Raw genomic sequence first — 24213 nt, 5'->3', positions numbered from 1 at the left:
GCAAACATTCTGAGAGTTAAAGTATATTGGCTTTCATATGCACCGCCTTATTTAAGAGTGTTTGCATGCTCACGTTTGCAAATTAGTGCTAAATGCAAAGAACAGCTGAGGATGATAGAAATGTCTTTTGTTTTATTCAGGCGTGTGGTCATAAACCAAACACTTGACAAGTTATGATTTTGACCTGATGATGGCGCTGGAAGAATGAATGAATGAAAGAATGAATGTCTCAACCAACTCACACACAGACTGAGATTGCCATCTAACTATGCATGTCAATAAATAAATAAATTACAAAATTGGAAACAATTGAAACAACTTATAGAGGAAATAGTCAAAAAGAGGGGCGATCCAAAACAGGACAAATACAACCCCTGGCCATGGAGCAGATACTGATCTCATGCTGTGTGTGGGCAGCAACTCACTTGCACCACATGAGCTAGTGTTGGTCTCACCTGCACACACACAAGCACACACACTCAGTCTTTGCACACACACACACACGCGCGCACACAGATCCTATACCATCCTGCTGGCTAAGTGTTCTGCCTTCGCACTATGGCCCACTTTCAACCTGAGCCTCTTTATCCGTGCTGGCCTGGCAGCCTGGATCCTCTCTGCTCTTATCTTGCCTCCTCCATAGATAAGCCAGGATGGGCAAGTGTGCTCTCAATGCAGCCCATGGTGATTACCAAGTCTCTGTGAGGCCAATGGAAAGGAGGCACACATGCGAGCACAATGTTCAATCAACTCAGCGAAGAAGAGCAGCCACTGTTACTCTATGAGTTAGAGGTGTAGATGTGAATTTATGAGGCATTTTCTTTGTCGCTATAATACCGAAACTACCACTGGAAAACACTCGGTGACGCATTCAATTCCGTCAAAGTGTATAAAAGAAGAAGACTATTAATATATTGTCAAATATTTCCAACAAAAATTCTCAATTTCACACAAATGAAACAATATTCTTCCTCTTCTTTCCTCAGTTCCTGTTCTACACACCACTTATGCTTCAATATCAGAGAATTAAGGTGAAGAAAGAGGCCAGCATTATTTAAAAAAATGGGGGAACAAAGAGCAGCTTAGTGGAACTTTCAAGCACATGGCCTCATTGTCTTCATTAAGCAAATGGAGCTGGCTCAGGTGTGGATGAAGATGGAAACCGTATAATGGAGCTTTGTGATTAGATTATCTTCATCGTCCACAGTTTAGGCTGGCATCCAACGGTTCGGAGTTCTTTCAATCCATATGTATTAAAGTCCACTTCAGAAATGATCTTTTTCGCCCCAATATTATTTTTCCATGGCAGACAAGACACTCACAAAATGCCATTACATGAGTAGTTCAGGTCTGACATCTTGGACGGCAAAAGAGATTTGCAGGAACTTGTGTTGTTGCCGTGCGGTTCCTGTCATCTCGATATCATACCTCTCTCCCCTACTCTGCCCCATCTGACTCTCATCATCCAGGGGCACTCTGCCAACACACAGCTTTATCTTTAGACCCTCGAGCAGGCCGCATCGTGGCTTATCAAAGCGGCAGCAGTACACCTCGGCGCCCTTTTGAGCTTGCTTGTATGCCACCGAGTGCGGCCAACCAGACTTTATATTCTCACTTTTTCTTGTGGAACTATGCTACCAACGAGACACATATCCATCATTATATTATCTGTTTTCATGTTTGTAATCACCTGTGGGATTACAGTGTTAGATCAAATATCCCCCCCCTGTTTCTGTCAGCTGGAAACTTCTGCTGTTCTGTTGCCGGATTTCTTCACTTCTTCACTTTCTTCATTTCTTCACACGCTGAATCTTTGCAGCCCTCTTAACACTGAAGACAAAGCTTGCCATTGAAGCCAGTGCTATAATCACCAGCAGGAATAAAAACAAAACTGTAAAAACATCAGAAAACCCCCTATGACTGCATGAATATCTAAAAAAATGAACCCTGTGATAGGGCACGATGCTTTAGCCAGCACGGCCATATGTTTGGCCTGCGTCCCCAGAACACACTCAATCTCAACATGCCCTTAATGAAATGATTAAACAATTGCTACAATACAAATCAGTTCAAAAGGAAATGGGAAGTCCCTCAAATTTATGCTGCATCACAATTTTGGAATGTGTGCTTAGCCTCCCTGGGACCTCGGACATCTGTTTCATCTTTCACACCCCCTATCTGTGTGTCTCTTTATCTTGACCTGATAAATCCGCCTTGTTCGTCCACTCCTGCCATCTTTTACCAGTCAGATAGAGATCACTGGAGTCTGTCATCTCCACTTATCGGCGCTCATCATCTTTAAAGCCCTATTCCCTCCGAAGATGGAGATTCCCACGTGACCATGGCCATTATGATTCATCCCTCAGCTCAGTGGGGTAGAAAGGAACAGAGTGCAGGGTGTGTGGGGGGATAGGGTGGGCTTTTTAAAAAGCAATCTGTTTAATTCTTGATGGACGGGTCCTGCTGAAGGCATGATGTACATGCCTCCAGTAGAGTCTCGCTTTCGGAGCAAATGGTGTCACTTAACAGCCAATGCACTTTCCAAAGGCGTTTATCAAGCTCGGCTCTCCATACACTCCACAGCACTAATGGACACTGTTAGATCAGATGGAGGAAATGTGTGAATAATTCAACAAGTAGTGGCTCCTAAAATATATAACAGGCCACTTACCAATATATACATTGCAATCTACCTTGTTAAAGAGAGTCAAGGTGAGCAAAATCTTTTGTGCAGAGGGAATCCAAATACAAGCTACAAAAAGAAGGACATTTTTCACTGTAGCTGGTTGATGAAAGATGTTCTGCTTCACGTCCTTTTTAGAGCAATGTGCTATTTAAACAGTTGAGTGGCAAACACAAAGAAAAGCAGAATCAAAGAGTGATTGAAAAATAGAAATAAACATTCTTCAGCACTACTTTGTTGAGCAAGGAGAAGAGGGAGGCTGAAAGCCTACATTTCTCCAGGCGATCTAAAAGTTTAAAAAACGCATACCTCACAGGATTGAAATAATACAAATAAATAGATTACACCTGGTTTACTATATGGACAATCCACAGGTAGTAAACATAATTTCATCTCAAAGCAAACTTCCACACAAAAAACCCTCCAGCTGTGGAATAAAAGTTAGTGTGAGGCGACAGTGCCATAAATTGGTTTAAATCAAGTTTTAGGAAAACTGTCATATATAACATATGCATACAATCTGCATACAAAAAACGTTATGCACTCGACAAATCTTTAAATGTAAACTATTAGTTGATGTTTTTGAGAATCAACACACCCCTATTACTTACCACAATGTCAAAATATTACTTGACAAAGCTAGGAGTCTACTTACATACTTAGGACCCCATGAAACTGTACATAGCATCATATAACATAAACCATCACTATTAGCTTCATCAATAAATGTAACTATGAGGCATCTTTAATGAATACGCAAGGTTTAGAAATATTGGGTTTATCAATTTACCTACAGACTAGGTTTTGTCTGTCCAAGAGCTGGTGAGGTCAAACATGACTGAACTTCTTAAAGGCTTTGAAACATATTTTTATTTGTACTACTTGAATGTGCTTGAATAACAATTCTTCTGAAAAGTTGTTTATGTGTTTACAAAGAAAGACAGGGGTGGGATCCTTTGATGCATGTCACTTCCCATCTCTCTCACCCCTTGTCATCCCAACTTTCAACTTAGTAATGAAAGAAGAAAAAATAAGAAGTAGGAGATCTTGAAGATAGATATTCTCTTTCAAATCACGCTGTTTACTTGTGGGAGCTGCAGATAAAATGCAGACAGTTTAATGATCCTTACCCTCGTGCTGAAAGCCCTAAACGGACTGCTGTCGCCATGTTCAATGGGGTAGGATATGTTCAAATCATGGCCACAGGTGCCAGAGGCAAAATTGAGGTGTTCTGCTGTGTAGATCCAGTGAGTCCCATCGGAGTGATCAGCAGATGGTTCCAGTACGTAGGATTTGCCTTCAAGAGTTATGAAACCCCTGCAGAGAGAGGAAAGGGTAGACGGGATGCCTTGTTTTATTCATTTTGTCAGAATTCAAATACTGAAACTGCAAGGACACATAAAAGATATGCAGCATGTAAAGAATTTTAATCTGACCTGGCTGAAACAAGAGGGAGGTGGATTTATGTGTGACATCCTAACATTACCACAAAAGAGGATACATCATTGTGACGAGTGCACTAAAGAGCCCCATCTCTTAGCTTTTACATCGTTTCCTCCTTCTTAACTTTTCCCACGTATTTTTTTTAACAGTGGCCGCTGTGATTTAAAGTGAGTCTTAGATAAACTGTCAGATTCTCACAAGCCTTGCACAATATTCACAACCCCATGAACTCACACTAACCCCCTCCCCGAAAACCGGAGCTCTCTGCCAACTCAAACCGAGAGCACATCGTCTCGGTGAGCCAGGCAATGTGTAGCTGTCTGTCAAAAAGAGTTCTGTGCATCACTTGTTGTGCAGACAGGTCGCAGACTAAATGAAATAAATAAATATGAAGCACCAAGGGCAACAGCAAGGGCTTCACAATCAGCCGAATTGCTCCGCAGAGGGTGTGTAGACGTTTGGCTCGTTTGAGAAAACATTCCTGATGGTGTCCAATGATATTACTGCACTCATTACTCCTGTTTGACATCTGCAAACACTAAAATTCCGTACCTGTCTGAAGCCGTACAATTAGTCAAGTTCACTGCTTTTCAACAGTATATACACGGTGTCATCCCGACGCATCAATGTAGCAAAATGCATTACTTACTGAGATCCGTTGACATGCCATTCCTCAGAGTTGCACACTTGAGACTTATGCTTGGCCTCATGTCAGACTATAAGGATAATTCTTGCTTATCACAACCTGGATGTGACTTTCATAGCTTTGATGACCATTTTAAATGGTTTTGATGACATTGCGTTCACCAAAAATAACCGATCAGAGAGGTTGTAAACCAGCCAACAATTTAGCCACATTACCCGAACCAATTTATTTGGAGGTTAAGCGGAGATACGGCCCTGCTGGTAGTAATCACTTAAAAAGCATACGGCGCCTCTGTGGCAAGTATTTGGTTTGTAAAAAGATAAAGTCTCTGACGCACTTACTTGATACCAGCACAGGTACCGAGGCTGACGTCCGAGTTGGCGTAACCCTCCACCTCACCGTGGTAGTAGCAGTTAGCCTGTGTGGGCACAGATGAAACACATGAGTATTTAAAGTTAAAGACAGGAGGGATGGGACCAGTGCGACGCTAAACATGTCTTTAGGTTTTAAGCACAGCTCAACCACAAACGTCCCAGCTGATCAATGTGAAATACGAGGGAGTTAAATCTGTCTTTTGCAGAGTTAGCAGCAGCCATTCAGGCTCATCGCCACAGCTTGACGATAGCTGAAATCTGTGCATGGTGCAGCATTCCCAGGTACCCGCTTTCATGGACCACCTGTCAAGCTGCAGCATTAAGCAACGAAAGCGAATTAAGCCCATGTTTATTGAACCAGGCCTCGCAGCGAGAGGGCGGGGAGGAAGCGTCTGGTTTAGAGTGAAAACAGCCCCTCCGCTATAGTTAGACGGCCTCGCTCAGGTGAGGTCTAACCAAGCCACTCACTGCCACCCTGTTCTGGAAAACAAGGAAATGTGAGTTTTCCACCCCTCTTTGACTGCTTCTAAATATAGAGTGCAGGCAGTAAATCTCAATGTCCGACTTCCTTCAAATTCAAGAGGCTGCTGATTTTGCATGTTCAGTGGCTTTCAGAGTTTCATCCCAGAACTTCTTCACGATAATTCTACAATAAAACTATGATAATCTAACTAAGGTTTCCACTTCTGTCTTGCAGTCCTACCTTCCAAATAAGCATTTTCTCCAATCCGGATCTAGTATTGAATCCTTAAGAAATCTCTTCAGATATGCTCTAAATTGTAAAAGGTTCTATACCCTTCCTTGAAATCGAGCCATGAAAATATTTTCCCCCGTAAACCTGCTGACAAACAAACCGAACAGAAAACTACACCTACATGGCGGAGGTAATTATCACCTGACTCAGTGGGTTTTAGCATCGTTCAGGTTTCAGGTTTTGTTTTTTACGTCTGGCAACTTTACTTTTTCAGCCAGTTTGTGACTATCTGGTGACCATGGAGGAGCATTTATCAGCAGAAAAAAGAAGAGTGATTACTGGACATACATTCGTTGCATTGCCAGAAACATGACTCTAAAACAGTGCTAATGGGGCTCCATGTCTGCTGGATGTGTAATAAGGCAATTGTTTGCTAATACATGAGCCAAAACGGCATTAAACAGCAGTAATACATGTGTTCTAATAATAAAAAACGAACAGCACTGGAAAATGCTTACTGACCTTGAAGCATGTACAGTTCATAGGAAACATTGAAAAGCAGCTGTGTAGCATATAAATCTAATTATTTGGAGACAAGGTTAAATAATGTATTTAGCGATCGGAACCCAAACCTACTACCCAAAACACGACATCTTATTCAGAGCACATTAAAGAAGCCTTCGTCTGTCGGGCCACTTTCCATATCTCTACCTCGAGGTGTACTGTCTCCAAGAGAACTATCCATTATCCCGAGGTAAAAAGGTGCAAAGAAAGGACAGCCCATTACATGAAATATGGAATCTTCGTGTAGCAAGGAGGAGCAGGGATGGATTTAGTGCACTGCGTTAATGCTACCACCTCATGTTTCTTTGATGAGATCATGACTGTGATGCATCGATATCAGGGATATGAATAGACTTTTTGTTTCTAAGGTTTCTGCAGAAAGAAATGAGAGAGGAAAGTGCATGCGTCTTCATATCTGGGATAAGAAAGATTAATAACTAATACCCAGATTATAGTGGGAGGGAGGCAACCCTGGGTGTGAACATTACATTGTTTATGCATTTATTATTCTAAGTTAACTCTTTAATAGCCATGCTAGTGATTCATATTCCCAGTAGATGGCTTTTGTTACAGCACATGGTACTCATTTATTGTGTTGTGTGTGGACGTTAGAGAGAAAGGGAGAGTTTGTAAAACAGAAAGAGAGAACCGAGGGAGGGCGGATTCACGCTGAAGTCACTCCCAGCAGTACCTTGGCTTTGACACACAACTGAACCCTCCAGATCCCTTGCCCAGATCACTGTATCAGGACAAATAAATTAACTCGGGATAAGTCTCAAAAGATCTGGCCGTTTCCAGTAAAAAAAGACCCTCCCATGAAGAGCTGGCTGTGGTCATGAGAGAGGAATGAGAGGAGGGATGGAGGTCGAAAGGTTACTGGCAGTGATCATTTGGTCCATGCATTCAAGTTGTATTCCACCAGAATGATTTAATCGTAGGGCTGCAGCTATCGATTGTTTTAGTAAGCAAGTATCCTACCAATGACTCCGTGAAGTAATCGCATACAAAATATGTTTTGCTTTATGGAGGAGCAACAGTAAATATACAAAAGAGAAAATAGGACTGAACAACTCTTTGGTTTCCTTTTTAGTTTATTTAAGTGCGATGTTATACTCCAGGTTTCAAGGCTGCAGACTAATGACTTTCCCAAAACCTTCTCGAAATGTAATTTCAACTGTGTGACCCATTTACCCTGTTATTGTCATCCATAGTGGTTATTTCCCCCAAAGAAATGCACAATTAAAATTATTAAGAAATCAATTATTGTATTATTAATTCAATATTTAATTTGATAAAAAAATATTGGTTTTAATTATGTATTATAAGCTGCTTAGAGCTGTTTAAAGTTAAACCGATCCTAATGTCCTCTCTAAAATCTGTGTAAGCGTCTTCTCAATCAACTGAATGTATTCAAATTTCTTGCGAAAAACTACATTTTACAAGATTGACCATATCATAATAAAGTTATAATTTATCTTAGCCCAATTTGCCATTTTTACTGAATAAAAAAAAAAAAATGTATTGAATGCATCATAATGTAACTCAATGCAACCTCTGCTAACACTAGCTGTTCGCTCTGATATTCAGCCAAGCAGGATTGATTCCTCCATTTTACATCATTTTAATTTTAACATTTTGGGCTGTTTATCAAACAAAACAAGCAGGATTGATTCCTCCATTTTACATCATTTTAATTTTAATATTTTGGGCTGTTTATCAAACAAAATAAGCAGGATGAAAGCATGGTCTGGTAGATTGTGAAGGCATGTTTCCTTAAATTATCTAAAGACTTCAATAAATCAATTAATCTTAATGAAAACAACCAGTTGCAGAGAAGCCCTAAAGCCATTACTTAATTCATCTCACTCCGTCCTGCGCTGACCTGTTAAAACAACTGCATTGTCTCTATGCTTTGGAATGGCAGCAAAGACGAGCGCACCGAGCCCAGCCAATGATCAAGAGGGAAATATTGTTAAATTCACTGCGTGGGCTGGCCATTATTGAATTATATTAATCTCCTCTTTTGTGGATTTCAGCATAAGTAGGCCAGGCGTTTTGTACACAGAACTCACAGGATGTCTATTATTATGCTTTCCGGGTATCTGAACATAAATTAGACGTTTAATTGCTTTCCAAACTGAGGAGGATCAAATCACTGAAATCAGGCAAGCAGGTGGAGGCTTGTTCCACGCGGTGCAGCCACATCATACTCATTCAGTACAGTGTTCTTTCCTCATAGTCTTGCTGGTTCTAAGTAATAAAAAACAAAAACATTAAATAAAAAGGGATATTAATGGATCCATGGGCGATGTTTTCAAAGACCCATTATATTTAAACGCAGAACATATTTTGCTCGGGGAAAAAATAAATGAGGTTTTTGAAGATGAGAAAAATGCATCACAACACTAGAGTATATCACAAGACCAAACCCTAACTTTGCAAGGTTGGAGAAAATACTCAGTATAATCGAGTATAATTAAGCAATTCATTAATAAACTGCGAAAAAAATATGATGCGTTGGTTATGAAGTAAAAAGAAATCAGTGAAGACCTTGAGTCATTCAAAATGTATTTGAGTGACACAGATGTATTTTAGATAAAAGGGTAATCTCAGTGTAACAAGTACAAGGCGCGTGATTGTGATGAAAGGTGCTGACTATTTGTCAGTGGGACTTCTGAATTGCTCTTAGATGTTCAAGTTTAATATTTTCCGTGTCTGAAATGTATCCATTATTAAAAAAAAAGACTTGAGCCGTTCCCTAAAACTGAGTTTGTTCTCTGACCTGTGTCCAACCTTAATTTCATCAAATATGAATCTGGATACAGGATAATTTATGCGCAAGATTAACCCATTCTAGGAGGTTTAAAAGTGGGTCAATTGATGACATCAAACGAGAAGAGCATGATGAAGCAGAACCCGACAAGAAGAAGGGTTCCACAGAAGCCCAACATTTCGGAGAGCTGTTGGGTGGGTGATGAAGAAATGTGGCAGCCTTAATAATACTATAAAAAGAGAAAATAAAAGGTTAACATACCGTGAAGTTGTGAGAGCCTGTGACCACCATTCCATCTTCCAGGTAATGGGTTTCTGTATAGTTACTTGCAAACAGCCCCCTAGAAAGAATAAACAAAGACAACAAACGCTCAGAAGTGACCCTTAGGGGCTCCATCCTGAAAAATCAATCACAGTGTCTTAAGCCAGACTTGCATGGAAGATAAACAGTGTGATGTGATTTAAAATGTAACCATGCTTTAGAAGGGTATAACGTGAATTGAGCAGCTGCAGGCATCATGAAAGAAGGCGGGTGTGACGTTTTCTATTAAGCCACTTTCACACCACATGCATGCACCATGAAGAAGCATTCAACATCAATCCATACTCATTCTATGTGAAACGGTGGAGCAGTAATTAGCCTACGCGTTGCAGACAATGGCAAGTAATGAGCAGATGGACGTAATAGTGTGATCTGCTTTTAAAAAAAGGGAATGAGGAGATTTTGTTGACAGGAAAACAGTGAAGAAATCAATAACACTATGAAGTGATTCTCTGAGGTGACCAAGTGAACTATTTACAGTTTATATCTAGAAAGCCCAATAAATCAATCCGGTGAACCTCTGCTGCAGGCAAACTGAGGCATTTTGCTATCTCCTTCCTATACAAAAGAATTGACGAAAGAGGAGTACAAATTCAGCAGTCTCAAACATGTTAGGCTGGAAGATTACGGCAATACCTCGTTAATGTGGTACCTTCTGCCTACTCATGTATCTCCATCATAGCATATTGCTTTCCACCAGTCAAGTGAACCTGAAGAGTCTTTGAACAGTTCGGATTTCGTGCTTGAGCACCAATGTGTAGATGCCATGCCAACGCAAATTTGCCTCTGATACAGGGCTTTTGTCCGGAAGCTCCAAAAACTGGGATCTGGGATGAAGTTGTGTAGTGTGAACTAGGCATTAGTTGACATGATGTTGGTGAGTGCTAACTCGTGAATGTGTTCAAGTATGTTTGCCATATTTGATTCACTCTTTACTTGAGTAAACACTGGTCCTGGTATTTTCTGTAATACTGAAGATGGGCCATTGTTGCTAAGTTACCATGGAGTTGGTTTAGTTATCGTAGGACCGGAAACGACAAGTAAGCTTGAAATTATGTCCTGAATTAATTTGTCAAGCTACTGTTTCCATGGTGAAGAATCAAACCTCAATATTTTGTCCCCAAAGAGAATGCATTCATGGCGGTCTGACTCACAATCGTTCCGCTACTTGTCATGTTTTGACGAAACTATGAGTTTTCATACCGAACAAACAGCATATGAAGGAATTATGCTACAATCACCATGCCATAGCTCTGGGTTACCAATGGAATCCAATGCAATGGTTTTATATTCAAGTGTACAGCTGCTATAGGGGGTTCATTTATTAATTGATTATTGGTAAACCTCATAACCGCTGAACAAATTCTGACTGCCCTTCTCGTCACTTTCCGAGGTTACTGAACACTCATGGAGGGAAGGACACTCTCAAGAGTATGAATGAGACAGTCCACGCATTGTACATACATAAAGTGAGTGCATGTACAGTATTACACTACAGGACACCAGCAGATGCCTGGCGTGTGCTAGTCCACAGCAGAGGAACAAACCTCAGCAGGCAGCTGGATTCTCTTACTGACCTCACCGCTGACAACCCAGCTGGGAGTGTCAGCTGTAACAACCTGGGGAGGGGGGTTATTTTGTTTGGGAGCTGTCAGCATGAGACACAATGCTTCCCAGCCCTCTACTCCTCTGCAGAGCCAAAGAGCTGGTAATAATCACTGGATCAAAGTGAGGCCAAAGAGTAGAGAAAGCCAAATAAAATGATCTGTTTCCACAGTCTTAATTAGGTCTGCGCTCTCGGTCGGATGGACGCACAACCTCAACATCTGCCCACAACAGACAGTCCAGTGTGGTGATTGTGTATTTGCCTGCCTAAGTGCTTGCCTTTAACACTCTGGGAGAGTGTGGGTATAAAATAACCCATGTATATGTAAAAAGGAACCAAGAAACCACACCTTAGTGTGTCTGCAACATGGAACCAAGAAACCACACCTTAGTGTGTCTGCAACATGGAACCAAGAAACCACACCTTAGTGTGTCTGCAACATGGAACCAAGAAACCACACCTTAGTGTGTCTGCAACATGGAACCAAGACACCACACCTTAGTGTGTTTGCAACATGGAACCAAGAAACCACACCTTATTGGGTTTGCAACATGGAACCAAGAAACCACACCTTAGTGTGTCTGCAACATGGAACCAAGAAACCACACCTTAGTGTGTCTGCAACATGGAACCAAGAAACCACACCTTATTGGGTTTGCAACATGGAACCAAGAAACCACACCTTAGTGTGTCTGCAACATGGAACCAAGAAACCACACCTTAGTGTGTCTGCAACATGGAACCAAGAAACCACACCTTAGTGTGTCTGCAACATGGAACCAAGAAACCACACCTTAGTGTGTTTGCAACATGGAACCAAGAAACCAAAAACAGGTAACTCATTGAGTCATCAATGGACCAACAGGAGTAATTGACATATAAATGACATATGAGATATTTCACTACCATTATTTGGTTGGTATTGGTAACCTTTATGTCCTACCTTAGCAATCCACTGAAATTGCAACTGACTCAGCTTGTCATAAGCATTCCTAGGCTGATAACTCATTTGGTTAGCAGTTTCATAGCATCGGTCATAACATGTGCCAAGAGTGGAGTGTTTCCTGGAAACAGCAGTTAACCCTTACGCATAAAGAGGAAAGCATGTCCCCCATTGCGTACACTCAAAGTGGATTAGGAAGGAATCCTTTAATGCTCAGTGTGAACAGAAGGGAAACGTTATTCCAATGTTCATATGGACACCTGGCTATTGTTCAAAGAAAGACTTGAACATGTGGCCTAGAGCATGAGAAAACACCAAATCAGAGTTGTAATCTGCACTAAACACATATAAGATACACATAGAGAAAACCAAGCCGACAGCACCTGTAGGTTCAACTCACCCCAGCCGAAAAATGAAAGCGCAATGTCTATCAATCAGTGTGAGGTTAATGAGGCATTGGGGACGGGGTCAATTCAATTTCAATTCAGTTTATTTTGTATAGCCCAAAATCACAAATTACACATTTGCCTCAGAGGGCTTTACAATCTGTACACATACGACATCCCTGCCCCAGGACCTCCATTTAAAGCGCCCCCCCCATTTAAAATGTATTACCCATGGGACAGGCCTCCAGCAGGGCTCCATCTGCCTGACAGGGAGAGAGGCACGAAGAGGCAACGAGACGATGCCACGTTCTGGCTGTTAACGGCACACAACCTGTGCCGAGACCAGGCAGCCTGACACCCAAACAACCACCAAAAAAAACACAATGACTGCAAGTGTGACACAACAGGAGGTATACATCTCTGAGATTTGTGCTAACGCTGGGTAAACCCTTTTGAAAGTCATAAAACTTTGAAAGATAAATATTTGGTAACTTCTCTGCATCTCTTAGACAGGCTCAATATCTATAATTACAGTCATGTTTATGTCTTGTCATGATGTCTCCAGGCTGAAAAGGACAAACTAACTTTTTGAAAGGAAATACATTAGGTTAGAGGAAAGAGTCAGATTTGCCTGTCAGTAGATTTGACAATGCAGACAGAAAGACAATGAAGTCACTTCAAGCTAATCCTGAATGCCAGCTCCTAAATGCTACCTCTGTTCTCCCTGCATTAAAATTTCATATTGTTTCTGTTGTATCTTTGTTCAACATTGTCAGCCTCTTCTGTCTGTCTTTGTACAGGGAAATAACACCGGGATTTACGCAACGCCTCATCTAATTGGAATATATTCACGAATGGAAATACATGTTGAAGCTTACTATTCAAACACTGTTGAGAATGTTCTAATTGAGAAACAACTGTGCCGACCTCGGAAACAAATTCCATTATTCTTTTACTTGTGGTCTTGATTGCTCGCGTTGGTTCTGCCTTCATGTTAGTAAAGCTAATGTTGCTGTGTGTGACATATGTTAATAGTAACATGCTTGATCAATTGCAGTTAATGCCTCATCAATCAACAGCAAATGGGAGGTCTCATTTGTAGGTGAGTGCTGCATATGACCTAGAAAGAAAGGTCCTTTACAGCTTACCAACAGCGTTTTATGCTAATGTCATACCAGTCTTCTATTAATGGGGACAAACATTTGTGCACCTCGTCATCTGCGTCTCGTACTGAGGTGATGTGATTATTGCAATGACATAACGGCGAAGCATACAGACACACCGAGAGCTGAGCCGAAGTCACGTATGGGCCGTAAAGACACATTCTCGGAGGGGAGAGGGCGGTTTATATGGCTCGGGACACTTTTAAACAAATCTCAGGGGAACAACAAAACGCTGAATTGATTATGTGACAGGCCAGGAGGAGAAGGGGGAACGTAATCGTGAGCAAAACAGCTTGCCTATGCTGTAGGAATCACGGATTTGTTCTATTTGGTGGAATATAAAGTAGCATATTTTTCAGTCGGTAGTCACAAAAGGGTTTTCAACTTCACGCTCTGCAGGACTCTCCCTTTTCTCTTGATAAGGTATCCAACCAGGCTATAAGTATAGCTGAGCAAAGAAAAGGTTCGCGCTTACACATTTAGTGACAATAATGGAAGAATTCTAAGTACATTAACTTCCTTTTCTGGGGCACAAAAAGTTAATTTCCTTAATTGACGTGCTATGACCACTATATTGACACCATTGGCCTTCATTACCATTGTTGGAATACAAGTTGGATCAATGCTCAGCGATTTCCCAGTCACGGGCTCCGATATGTCTCATTAAACTCAGACAACCTAATCAGGGACTTCTGGACAAATCCTGCAGTTAACTATGATAAATGAGAAGCTAGGCATTCGGCCTCTCGAGGGCAAGTCTCTCTCTAGCACTTGTAAGCTCTTCTGTCAGGCTATGTCTATACAAACATTTAGAGCAGATGAATCCATCATCAAATAAATACATTTCTTGTACGACCTAATCTAGGAGCTCCAATTCGTACATTACATTTAAACGGAGAGACCTGTGTGGCAATGTGGTAGTAATAATGTCCCTTTGCTTTTATGTGGCAAGTGGCAGGAACCCAGCTCCATATGGAAAAAGAAGGAGCATGTGCATGAAAACCTACAACAGTGCAACCTCCCCCCAGACCAAAAAAACCTTGTCTCAGTCTTAGTAACATTCTTTTTCCAGGCGCAAGGGAAGAGGGCCAGTCTTCCTGGCTGTGATCTGTCTGACATCAGGCAGTGTTGCAGGCCAGTGCCAAGTAGAGCAGAGGAGCAGAATTCCCCCTGCTTACCCTGAGCTCAATGCAACTCCCAGTCTTCACGAAGCATGTCATGAACAGAGCCGTTAGAGCATGCCAGCCAATGATTTCTGCTCTAGCGGGAGGGAGGGAGGAAGGAAAGAGCAGAAAAAGTCAAAACAGACGGTTTTGACTGTATTCGTATAAGCTGCCATGTTCAGTAGCGAGCTAACTCGCAGCTCTGGCTCCGAGACCAACACAGCACGACGGGGGCAAAAAAGCGGCAGAGAGTTGGGTCTTTGGCTTGTGCCGAGAAAGCCAACTGTGTTGGAAATGAAAGCATCTCATATTTGTTTTACCGAGAGGGCGCAGGTTGGTCTTCATCTCGGTTTCATCTTATAGCGGCCTCATTATGATTCTCAACACCTGCGTGGCATCCCGCGGGTGGCTAATTGGTCAGTGCGATGGTCAAACTGAATAGCCATTAGTAGCAGTGACACGCAATTATTGCGGTGACTGTCACCTAGAGATTGATCTGGTTACGCCCAGGCATGCTCCGTGAAATCAATAAAGTGTCATCTCTGTGCCATGTCTGCATGATGGATGACTCCACAGGATCCCAATTACAGAGGCTGGATGATGAATACCACCCCGACAATGGATAAGATAATTGGAATTAGGACAACATTGCAACACCAATCTTTGATTAGGTGTGAGGATAATGATGCAGTATTTACTGAGCTCCATAGGTATGTTGGCTACAAAAAAAGAAGAGAAAAAGAGATTATATAGTGTTTCAATTTCTTCAAGTACTAAAAGTAGACCCGAGTTAGTCCACGAATCAAAAGGTCAGCTGTTGTATATTTTTAAATAAAACCGACTTGTATAGAGTCCCTCATATTCAATAAGAAATCAGACATCTTTACATTTGGATCATCACCACTACAACTATGCGGCCAAAAAGGCTGAGTGTGGACATAAAAGTAAGACGGTGCAATCAGTGGACCGAGAAGGAGAGAAAGCCCAGAGGAAATAGAGACGTGCTGTTAGCAACCCCACATCTCCACGAATACAAATCCGAAGCCAGCCCGCACCAGAAAAACAACAGCAATCGGTTGTTTGTTGTCAGACGTGCTTATGTTTATGCTTTCCCATCACGTGAGCTCTTGCGGTTGTGAGAATAATGACTCTCTAAGCAGAAATGGTGGAAGTGGCGTGCTAGTGTTGTACCACCACAAAAGCTCTGAGGCAGGAGGTGAGAGTGGATGATGACCACAACCACAATCTTAACCCAGCATACTCGCTCGCTTTAACTTAACGACACCAGCCACAGTGGGGGTAGACCAGGAAACGCTTGGTTTTTTAAAGGCCCAAATGTGTCATGTAGGTATAATAACTTGTTTTCTTTCTGCTGGCCCAAACACAGTTGGGATCTGGTGTCACATGCGGCTGCCTCGCCACATTATGGGAACATTTTGTCTCTTGCTGCACCACAGTGCGGCGCGAAGTGACACATAGTCCATCCATTCCAGTCTGGAAAGCACAATGAAAACTTCATGAAACGATAAAAAGCCACGTTTGTTTAACTTCTCTCTGTTTTTTTTTCGACTTATCACGACATTTGTGTATGTTGTAAGAGTCACAAAAACTTAACTGCAAACATTCTCAAACAGGATAAATACAGGCAAGGTGCAACTTTGAGCCCGATATTTTTCCACATAATTGTCCGTTCCCTCTGTTGTTTCTTTGCCCGTTGTCACTTGTTGACATGTAAAACTAAGTCTAATGTCTTTTGCTTAAACCAGCGTCACCCAAAGCGTGCATGCACATGCCAAATGTGACGAATTGTGTCTATGAGGAACCCAGCAAATCATCCCCATGCTCACCCATGGTTTGCAGCAAGTGAACTCTCTTTCACTTCCTCTAAAAAAGACATTAATATCACTTTATTGCTCATGATGTCACGGTCCCTGAGGGCGAGGGGAAAGTAATCGCATGTGACTTATCAAAGGCAGTTGACTAAATGCTCCACTTCAGGGCAGGTGGAATATGACGCTGACATATTTCCGATGCTCGCAATTAGACAAGTGATAACAATTAAATCTAAATTGCAGGAAACAAATAAAAGCTGAGAAAACTTGGCAGTTTGTCGTCGTCAGATGTTTTTTTTCCTTCTTCGTGGCATGGACCAGTGACATTGTTATCTGAAACTAATTATGCCTGGTGCCAAAGCAGCAGTCTCTCAAATCGCCTTTGTTGCTGTGGATCACTGGAGGGGAGATCCTTCATCCTGCTTTCTACTCCTATCTTCCCCCGGGGCTTCTGCTGCTCTGTGGCAGAGAGCGTGCCTCTGCTCTGCCTCTTCATCTCCCTCAGGACGAGCTCCGGTTGTGTGCGGGGGAGAGAGAGCGTGACCCTGCTTGTGTGCAGGATTCCCCGCATGTGCCGGTAGCTCGGCTTGATTTCGGCACAGCGAGGACTGTGTGTGTGTGCTCCACACACACACATCAGGCTCATGGCTTATAGATCATGCAACACATTCTTTTCTTTCAACGCTATCAGCAAACGACAACACTCCCCGCCTGATTTCCTAAACTACTTATTCAACCCTCAGTTCATCCTGGATAGGAAAATCAGGAAGGCATTAGAGAACTGTAATGCTTTCCTCAAGTATTTTGCAAAGTCTGACTTTTTTTTTTTAAAGGCCAGTTATCCCAAATTACAAATAGTGAACAATTTCTACATTAACTACTTTTTAGCCTCTCTCAAAAGAACTATTGGCAGTGAGGTCTTTGAGTAATGAGGACACAGAAAGAGACGCTGACTTGCAATGTTTTTTTTTTCCCCTCACAATATCGTTGGCCCCACAAACCCCTATTAAATTGGGGTGGAGACAGAAATCCCTGAGATAGATTCCTCATTTTGATATTAATGTCTTCTAGTCTGTAGCAAAATCAGGAAATATTGAAAGCCGGCAGATGGAAAATGACTAAATTGAATCCATATTGCTCTCTGTTGATACATTCCAAGTGGAAACAATACATTTTGCGTGCATCCTCAAAGCAATTAATTGCATCGTCTCCGTCTGATCATTACGTGGATAAAGCCCGAGAATGGCTGGATGTGCCGAGGAAGGGGTGAGTGCAAAGTCATTTTCGGGACGGGTCATGCTAATGCAACAGCTTTGAGCTTTGACATTAATTCCAATGGTTTGCGAAGAACTGGCCCAAGGCCCGAAGCTTGTGCATCTATATTCATTGCACCCTCGTGCTTTAACTAATGAGCGACTAGGGAACTTCAAACAATCAAGCCTATCATTCTTTTCACAAGGTAAATGCACATGCAGAAAAAACAACACTTCAATTAATTAAATCTGTCTCTACTTGTGCGCCCCTCTCCCCCATATGGCTGCCCTCGGGGAAATCAAACAATTAAGGGATGAATACAAATTTACTCTCCTTCCCTTCATGTCTTTCACCTCTCTGATTGTGTCAGTGAGGGAGATGTCCTCCCTCTTTCTAGTAAAAGCCTGCTTTTTATGTATTATGTGGGTTTGGTTATGCACCCTGACCCTGTGTTCTTTCAGGAGATGATTGACAGGAGAAGACGGCTACGAGATTAAAGTTGGAGGAGACAGAACAAAAACAACGTAATCATTTAGAGAGAAATTAACTTCAGTGCAAGGTCGGAATCATCGTGCTTTTGCAACAGGTGTGGTCTGTACTAAAAATGAAATGCCCAGTTAATTAAGCAACACAATATGTCTCCCAACCCCTGAGCATTCGTACATTTCTATCAACTTTCATTAAAAAGCACTTTTTTGATAAATCAGCTCTCACTATAATTTCCTCCCGTTTCTGAAGTTGGTGATTCACTTCCCAACAATGCACAACTGGCTCATCGATCATCCGTGCTCCATTGATCCCTGGGAGGACGATAGCTCTTGTTGTTCAGCTGATGCTCCAAGGAAGTGGAACATTATTGGCTTTCTGGAAGAGATTGTTTGTAAGCATCACATCATACATCAGAGCGTGCAGATGGAGCCCACTGCTGGGGCTCGTACATTTTCACGTCATCGATGACCCATCGGGCGAACAGAAAATGTGACTTTGGTTGATTCCCGTCCACATCTTTTAATTGATTTTCATCTGCATTTCAAACGAAATCCATTGCCAGACAAAAGCCAGAGTCATGATTGTATAAATTCTGAGGCCATGAATCATAACCAACATCCCAAACCCCTTCAGAACACTTTGACCAAACACCTAAACGAAGAGCCTTGAAACATTTTAGCAATTGTTTTTCACTTTTCATATTTGTAACTATTCATTTGTATGCTGAAAGCCTTCTCTATCTACACTGCTCATCTGGGGAAATACTAAATCTACTGACGCTATTGACATTTGTAATAGTAGATTGTTAAAGCAATACCTCGACATTTTGTTGAACATGCTTATTTGCTTTCTTGCCGAGGGTCAGATGAGAAGATCGATATCACTCCCACAAATAGAAGCAACACAGATCTTCTCATCTAACTCTCGTTAAGAAAGCAAATACATGTATTTCCCAAAACTCCCATCAGGAGAAATACAGAGAACCTCAGTGGACCACAGGATTTAGGACTAAATATACGCCGTGTTGTTTTTACAAGGACTACCGATAGCTTTTCTCTCATCTTGTGTGTCAACAAATGCAGTTTCCTGTGAATATACAACCTGCCCGTGAACCCTTTCGCTCAGAAACTCAGTGGATGACTTCAAGGCATCTGTGTCATGTGACCCAGGCCTCGGTTCCACGGGATCCCTGCACCCCGAAGCACTGCACAGACCCTTTATCAAACCCTGGCAGCTCCTATTGTTGTTGGCAGCGCCGGCCTGTCCCCAGTGCTGGAGGGATTAGGTGAGAGTGAGTGAGGAGGAACACGTGGAGCCAACCAAAGGAGACCCTGCCGTGTCCCATACACCAACAGGGAATTATTAAAAGTTGCTGACGGCAGGAAAATATGTGAAGCGAGAGAGAGAGAGAGACGTGGAGGCAGGTAGACAGAGGAGAAGGAGGACTGCTTTCACACCTCATCTGACAAAGCAAAAACACCAGAAACCTCCGATCCAGTCATCACACATCCTCCCCCTGCCTCCCTCTACTCCCTGTGTGTCCGTCTCTCAGCAGCATCGCGGGGCCTCAGAAACATAACCTTAATGACGAGTGGGATGGGAAAACCAAAAGCATCTGCTTTCTGCATGGCGTGGAGACTGGGGAAGACTCCGTGCTCCAGGTCCCAGACTTTCTCCGCACCGTTTCCTTTAATCACAAAGCTAAATTTAGTGATGAAAGAGGGTATCTGAACTCCAACTCCTACACAGGTTTCCCATCGAGATTCCAGTTTTAAATTAGTCACACAAAAAAACAGGAATACAAAAGGAAGAAAATGAAGAGGTTCATCAGCAGAGATGCTACCTTTTAGGGCAAGAAGGCAACCGCGACTGCAGCTGGAGCTTTTTTTGCTGTGGTAGTCAGCTGCAGCGGATGCTGTTTTTGCTTTCCATCCAGCATTCATTTCTCACAAGGACAGTGCTCTGCGTGAGCTTGTGTAGGGCAACAAAAAAAACTCCTGGATCAGCTGAAAGAGACAGGCTTCCTTCAGCCAAAATCTGACCGGCTGACTGATGACCACGCGTGGCTTCTTCGCTCAGTCACTGACCCCCACACGCAGGGAGTGCTGGTCATAGGAAGGTCAGTGGAGTGTGAGAACGGACAGAACAGGATGGAGGACAAGTAGAGAGAGCATTCCCTCCCGGCTTAACTGACACTGTAACTCCGGCAGATGTATTTGTCTGTCTGTCAGAGGGAGGATGGAAGCCAGGACTGTGAGCCTGGACTGATTATCTTTATGGTCAGCAGCCACAGAGGTCAACAACTTTGGCTGCTTTTGTTTATTCCCTTTGGCACCCCGAAGCCTTGAGAAAATGAGATTCCACTACAATTTATGGAGAACGTTTGCCTAAATAGGTGGAAGGGAGAAATCGCGAGCCAGCGAACAAGACGGAAAGACAAACAATCTAATGGAAAGGAAGATAAAGATAGGAGGCCTTGGAAGATGGATGCTTTGACTATCTTTGGTTCTCCAAAATCCTCAAGAACCTCAAATAACGCCACATTTTCTTGCATTCATCTTTAAATAATTTGTCTTGCACGTCTGTTACTATTTATTGAGTACAAAACAATGTATTTGAACATACGAGCCAGAATTAAACAGACATGCTCCACTTTCATAGCTGCATAACATGAATAATCGTGCTTCATATGTACAGCACATTTCATGCAGAGATGCGGCCAAAAGGACTCAACAAAACAAGATCAGATAGAAATGAACAATACAAAATAGTTTAAAGGAAATAGCAATAAGTGAGAGAAAACAAACAAACTAAAACGTTTTTATGAACAATAAAATCACTAAAGCTAACGCAAATTAAAAGCTCATTTAAAAAAGGGTGTAGTTTAGGGATATAGAAACAGAGATTTTTTATTATTTTTCATTTTGTCTGCTTATTTCCCTCATGTCCACATACAACAGATATGACAATTTGGCTGTCATTCTGGGAACAGGGGAAGACAGCATGGTTACAGGTTCCAAGTCTCCAAGATTGACTATTGCTGCCATATATCAACAGTTAAAAATCCATCCAGATCACAATACTAGTTGATTTGCCTTTTTCATTTCAAAACCTCAATACATAGCAGTGAACACGAGGAAGTGCTTTTGTGTAATTGTACGTTTGATCATTTATCTGTCGAATGAAAATGCTGTAATTAAAAAGACAAATCTTCAAAAGTGTCTGTGGGAAAGCCAATATTTACACGAATTAAAGCTTTCATTTTGTTTGATGCAACTAGCCAATATATTACAGAATGTGATGGTTTTTGGCAATATAGTTGTGGTGTGAGAGCGTTCCAGTAGTCTGTAATATATTTGAAAATAAACATATTTAATAGGATTTGGAGAGAGACAAAAAACTAAATATAGTTCTATGAACTTTGTGTGCGGTTGGGTGAAGCCATAGTGCAATTAAACAGTACTTTTCCTGTCTGATATAAAGGAATAAGAGTAGACATGGATAAAACATGAGGTCATGCTCTTATTCAAGGAATTTTTTCTCAACACGTTCACAAGATGGATGGAGAGCTGGAAATAATATGTGCTTAAACTTGATCAGCCTTCTAGGATATGTTGAAACACACTGCAATACATGTTCTTGCGTCAAGAGCCTTGCCTTACGCTCAATTTAATGTTTCAAAGAAGTTACATAAAATGTCTCGAAATTAAACTCGTGGCCTCGTCTACTTTAAAAATCCGCTCTGTTCATAACTTTAATATACAATCTTATCTTAAAAGACGCTGGCATTTACCGCTACAGTAAAATGGGTTATTGTTCAGCTTTTAAGTTGTTACTTTCAACACCAAAATCTTGGGTTCATAATGCAGGAAAAAAAAGCTCTTAAAAGATGAAAAACAGGAGGAGGGCTGTCTGGTTGTCTCTGTTTGCTGTCATGTCTTCTTATGGCCTCTGACAGGTGGATCCTAGCCTAATGGTACTAAAGATGCAAGTTTGGATCCCAGGTGTGGAAACAAAACCCAATCCCCTTCCTCATGAGATATCATCATCATCATTACCCAAATGGAAAGCATGGTATTTTAACATTGGCCTGATATACATGATATACACATATCCACGTTTCAAACTGTATTGTTTAAGAATTAAATTCTGTGCAAAATAACCCGGCCGAACCTCAAAGCACAAAGAGGACATCTTTATCTTTAGGACTCTCCGTGAGCTCTTTGGTGATGGCTCGTTCCCCAGAGAAAAACTGCTGATTACGGCAGGTTTTACTTGGCTGTGTTGATTGTGGTGAAGGGAGGGAGGCTGAGGAATAGATCTACCAGCTGGAGTCCTGAGACCCCGACGGTCCGTCTGGTAAAAGGCTCAGAGCGGAGAGGGGAGGACCACTATCGTTGCACAAAATGTCTTTTATTTTAAAAAAAAAGAGAGTGAGCATGATACTCAATCTTCCCTTTCTTCAGTTTAATACTTAAAGTCCCCTCTCCACTCAAATTATTGTAACGTTAACTGGTTTGACCTTCACTGTGCAGAACGATGCATCTGCAGAATTTGACATTAGCAGGCTGTTTTTGCTGAAGAGGTAAAGTTTCTCTGCGCTCACCTTGAATCCGTGTTTGAGGCGTGAGCAGATGATTTTGTGACATCGCCAACTGGAGATAAATCCTGGCACAATTTGCAATTTACACAAGAGTGATGTGAAAGCATAAAAATAAGGGAGTTTTCAGTGGAGACATCTTGTGTCCTGAAGTTAAACTTTTGAAATGAGAATATTTACATATTAATGGAAGGAATAGATGCAATTTAAATATTTTTTTACAACGTAATTGGAGAAAATATATCGGACACAAATGACTTTTCAAAACTTAGTATTTTCCAACGTCTTTTCCAATGTCTGTGGGGAAACAAATAAAACATTTAGGTGAGCCAGTTCTCAGCTTTCTTATGTGACTTCATGGAAGGGACGACATCTTGAAAAAAGGCCTCTCACATCACACAAGGCGACTTCATTTATAACGTGAGAATTACAGGGCGACTTGAAAGCTGGACATACAGAAATTGACAACAAGTGAACGGGTTGTTTTGGGTGCTTTGAAGTAAGCTTGAAGGTTATGTTGTGAAGCTTCTAGACCAACAAAAAGGTATTTAGACAGACGCACGGTGCGTGAGCATCTCACTCTTCTTCATCCTGAGAGAAGGGACAAGCCGTTCTAAGAGTTACTGGGTGCCTCCTAATTAATTAGGGACGCTGAGTGCCGAGTCCACCTTATTAATTACTGCTCTAAGCTTGAAAATAATTGGAGCTTCTAAAAAGGCAATTCAAAAGCGGGAAGCTCCTTCCAAAAAAATTCCCTTTTGAAGGAAGTAGTTAAAAGGCACCGGCTCTGGACAGAGATGAGCTCATTTCCAAGGCTCGTCTTTGAAACTAATGAATCACAGTGTATCATGGCCTTGCAGCCGCAAGGGTAACAAGAAAGGTACAAATGCTAAAGTTAACCTCGGTGCATCCTTCTCCTGGAAATAAGGTTTAGAATATGGTGCGTGCGTGTATGTGTGTGTGTGTGTTTAACTTTTGCTGATGAGAGCATATGTTTGCAGTATAACCAAGTTACATGGGAGTATCTGTTCATGATGATGTTGAGTGGACTGGGCTGTTTGTGCTTCTCTGCAACTACTCACGCTTTAATGTACAGTACACACCTGCAAATGACTCATTCCCTGACTGTCTGTTTCTCTGAGAATGCTTGGCTACGTCAAAGGACAAGCTGGTTAAGCACTGACAGGGGATACGGATGTGTGTTTCGGATAAGACCAATGCTCTAAGATAATGTCATTTCCACAGTGATAACAGGGAAATAGCAGGAAGAGCATATACA

At 41.8% G+C, this 24213-nt stretch overlaps 1 protein-coding gene across 1 annotated transcript in view; it reads right to left on the bottom strand.

The window, feature by feature from the left end:
* The window catches only part of adam12a (ADAM metallopeptidase domain 12a), a gene marked incomplete at its 5' end in the record, with an annotated part of 66100 nt that overhangs the window by 23224 nt on the left and 18663 nt on the right, over positions 1-24213 (bottom strand). The window contains 3 exons of the mRNA XM_079214518.1: positions 3814-4000; positions 5114-5190; positions 9439-9517. Of these exons, the coding sequence (XP_079070644.1) occupies positions 3814-4000; positions 5114-5190; positions 9439-9517 (343 nt within the window). The remainder of the gene's footprint in view (positions 1-3813; positions 4001-5113; positions 5191-9438; positions 9518-24213) is intronic.

This window comes from Taurulus bubalis, assembly GCF_910589615.1.
Source record: "Taurulus bubalis genome assembly, chromosome: 2".
Classification (NCBI taxonomy): domain Eukaryota; kingdom Metazoa; phylum Chordata; class Actinopteri; order Perciformes; family Cottidae; genus Taurulus; species Taurulus bubalis.
The sequence above is the reverse complement of the archived record's forward strand: the minus strand, read 5'-3'. Positions and strand labels throughout refer to the sequence as shown.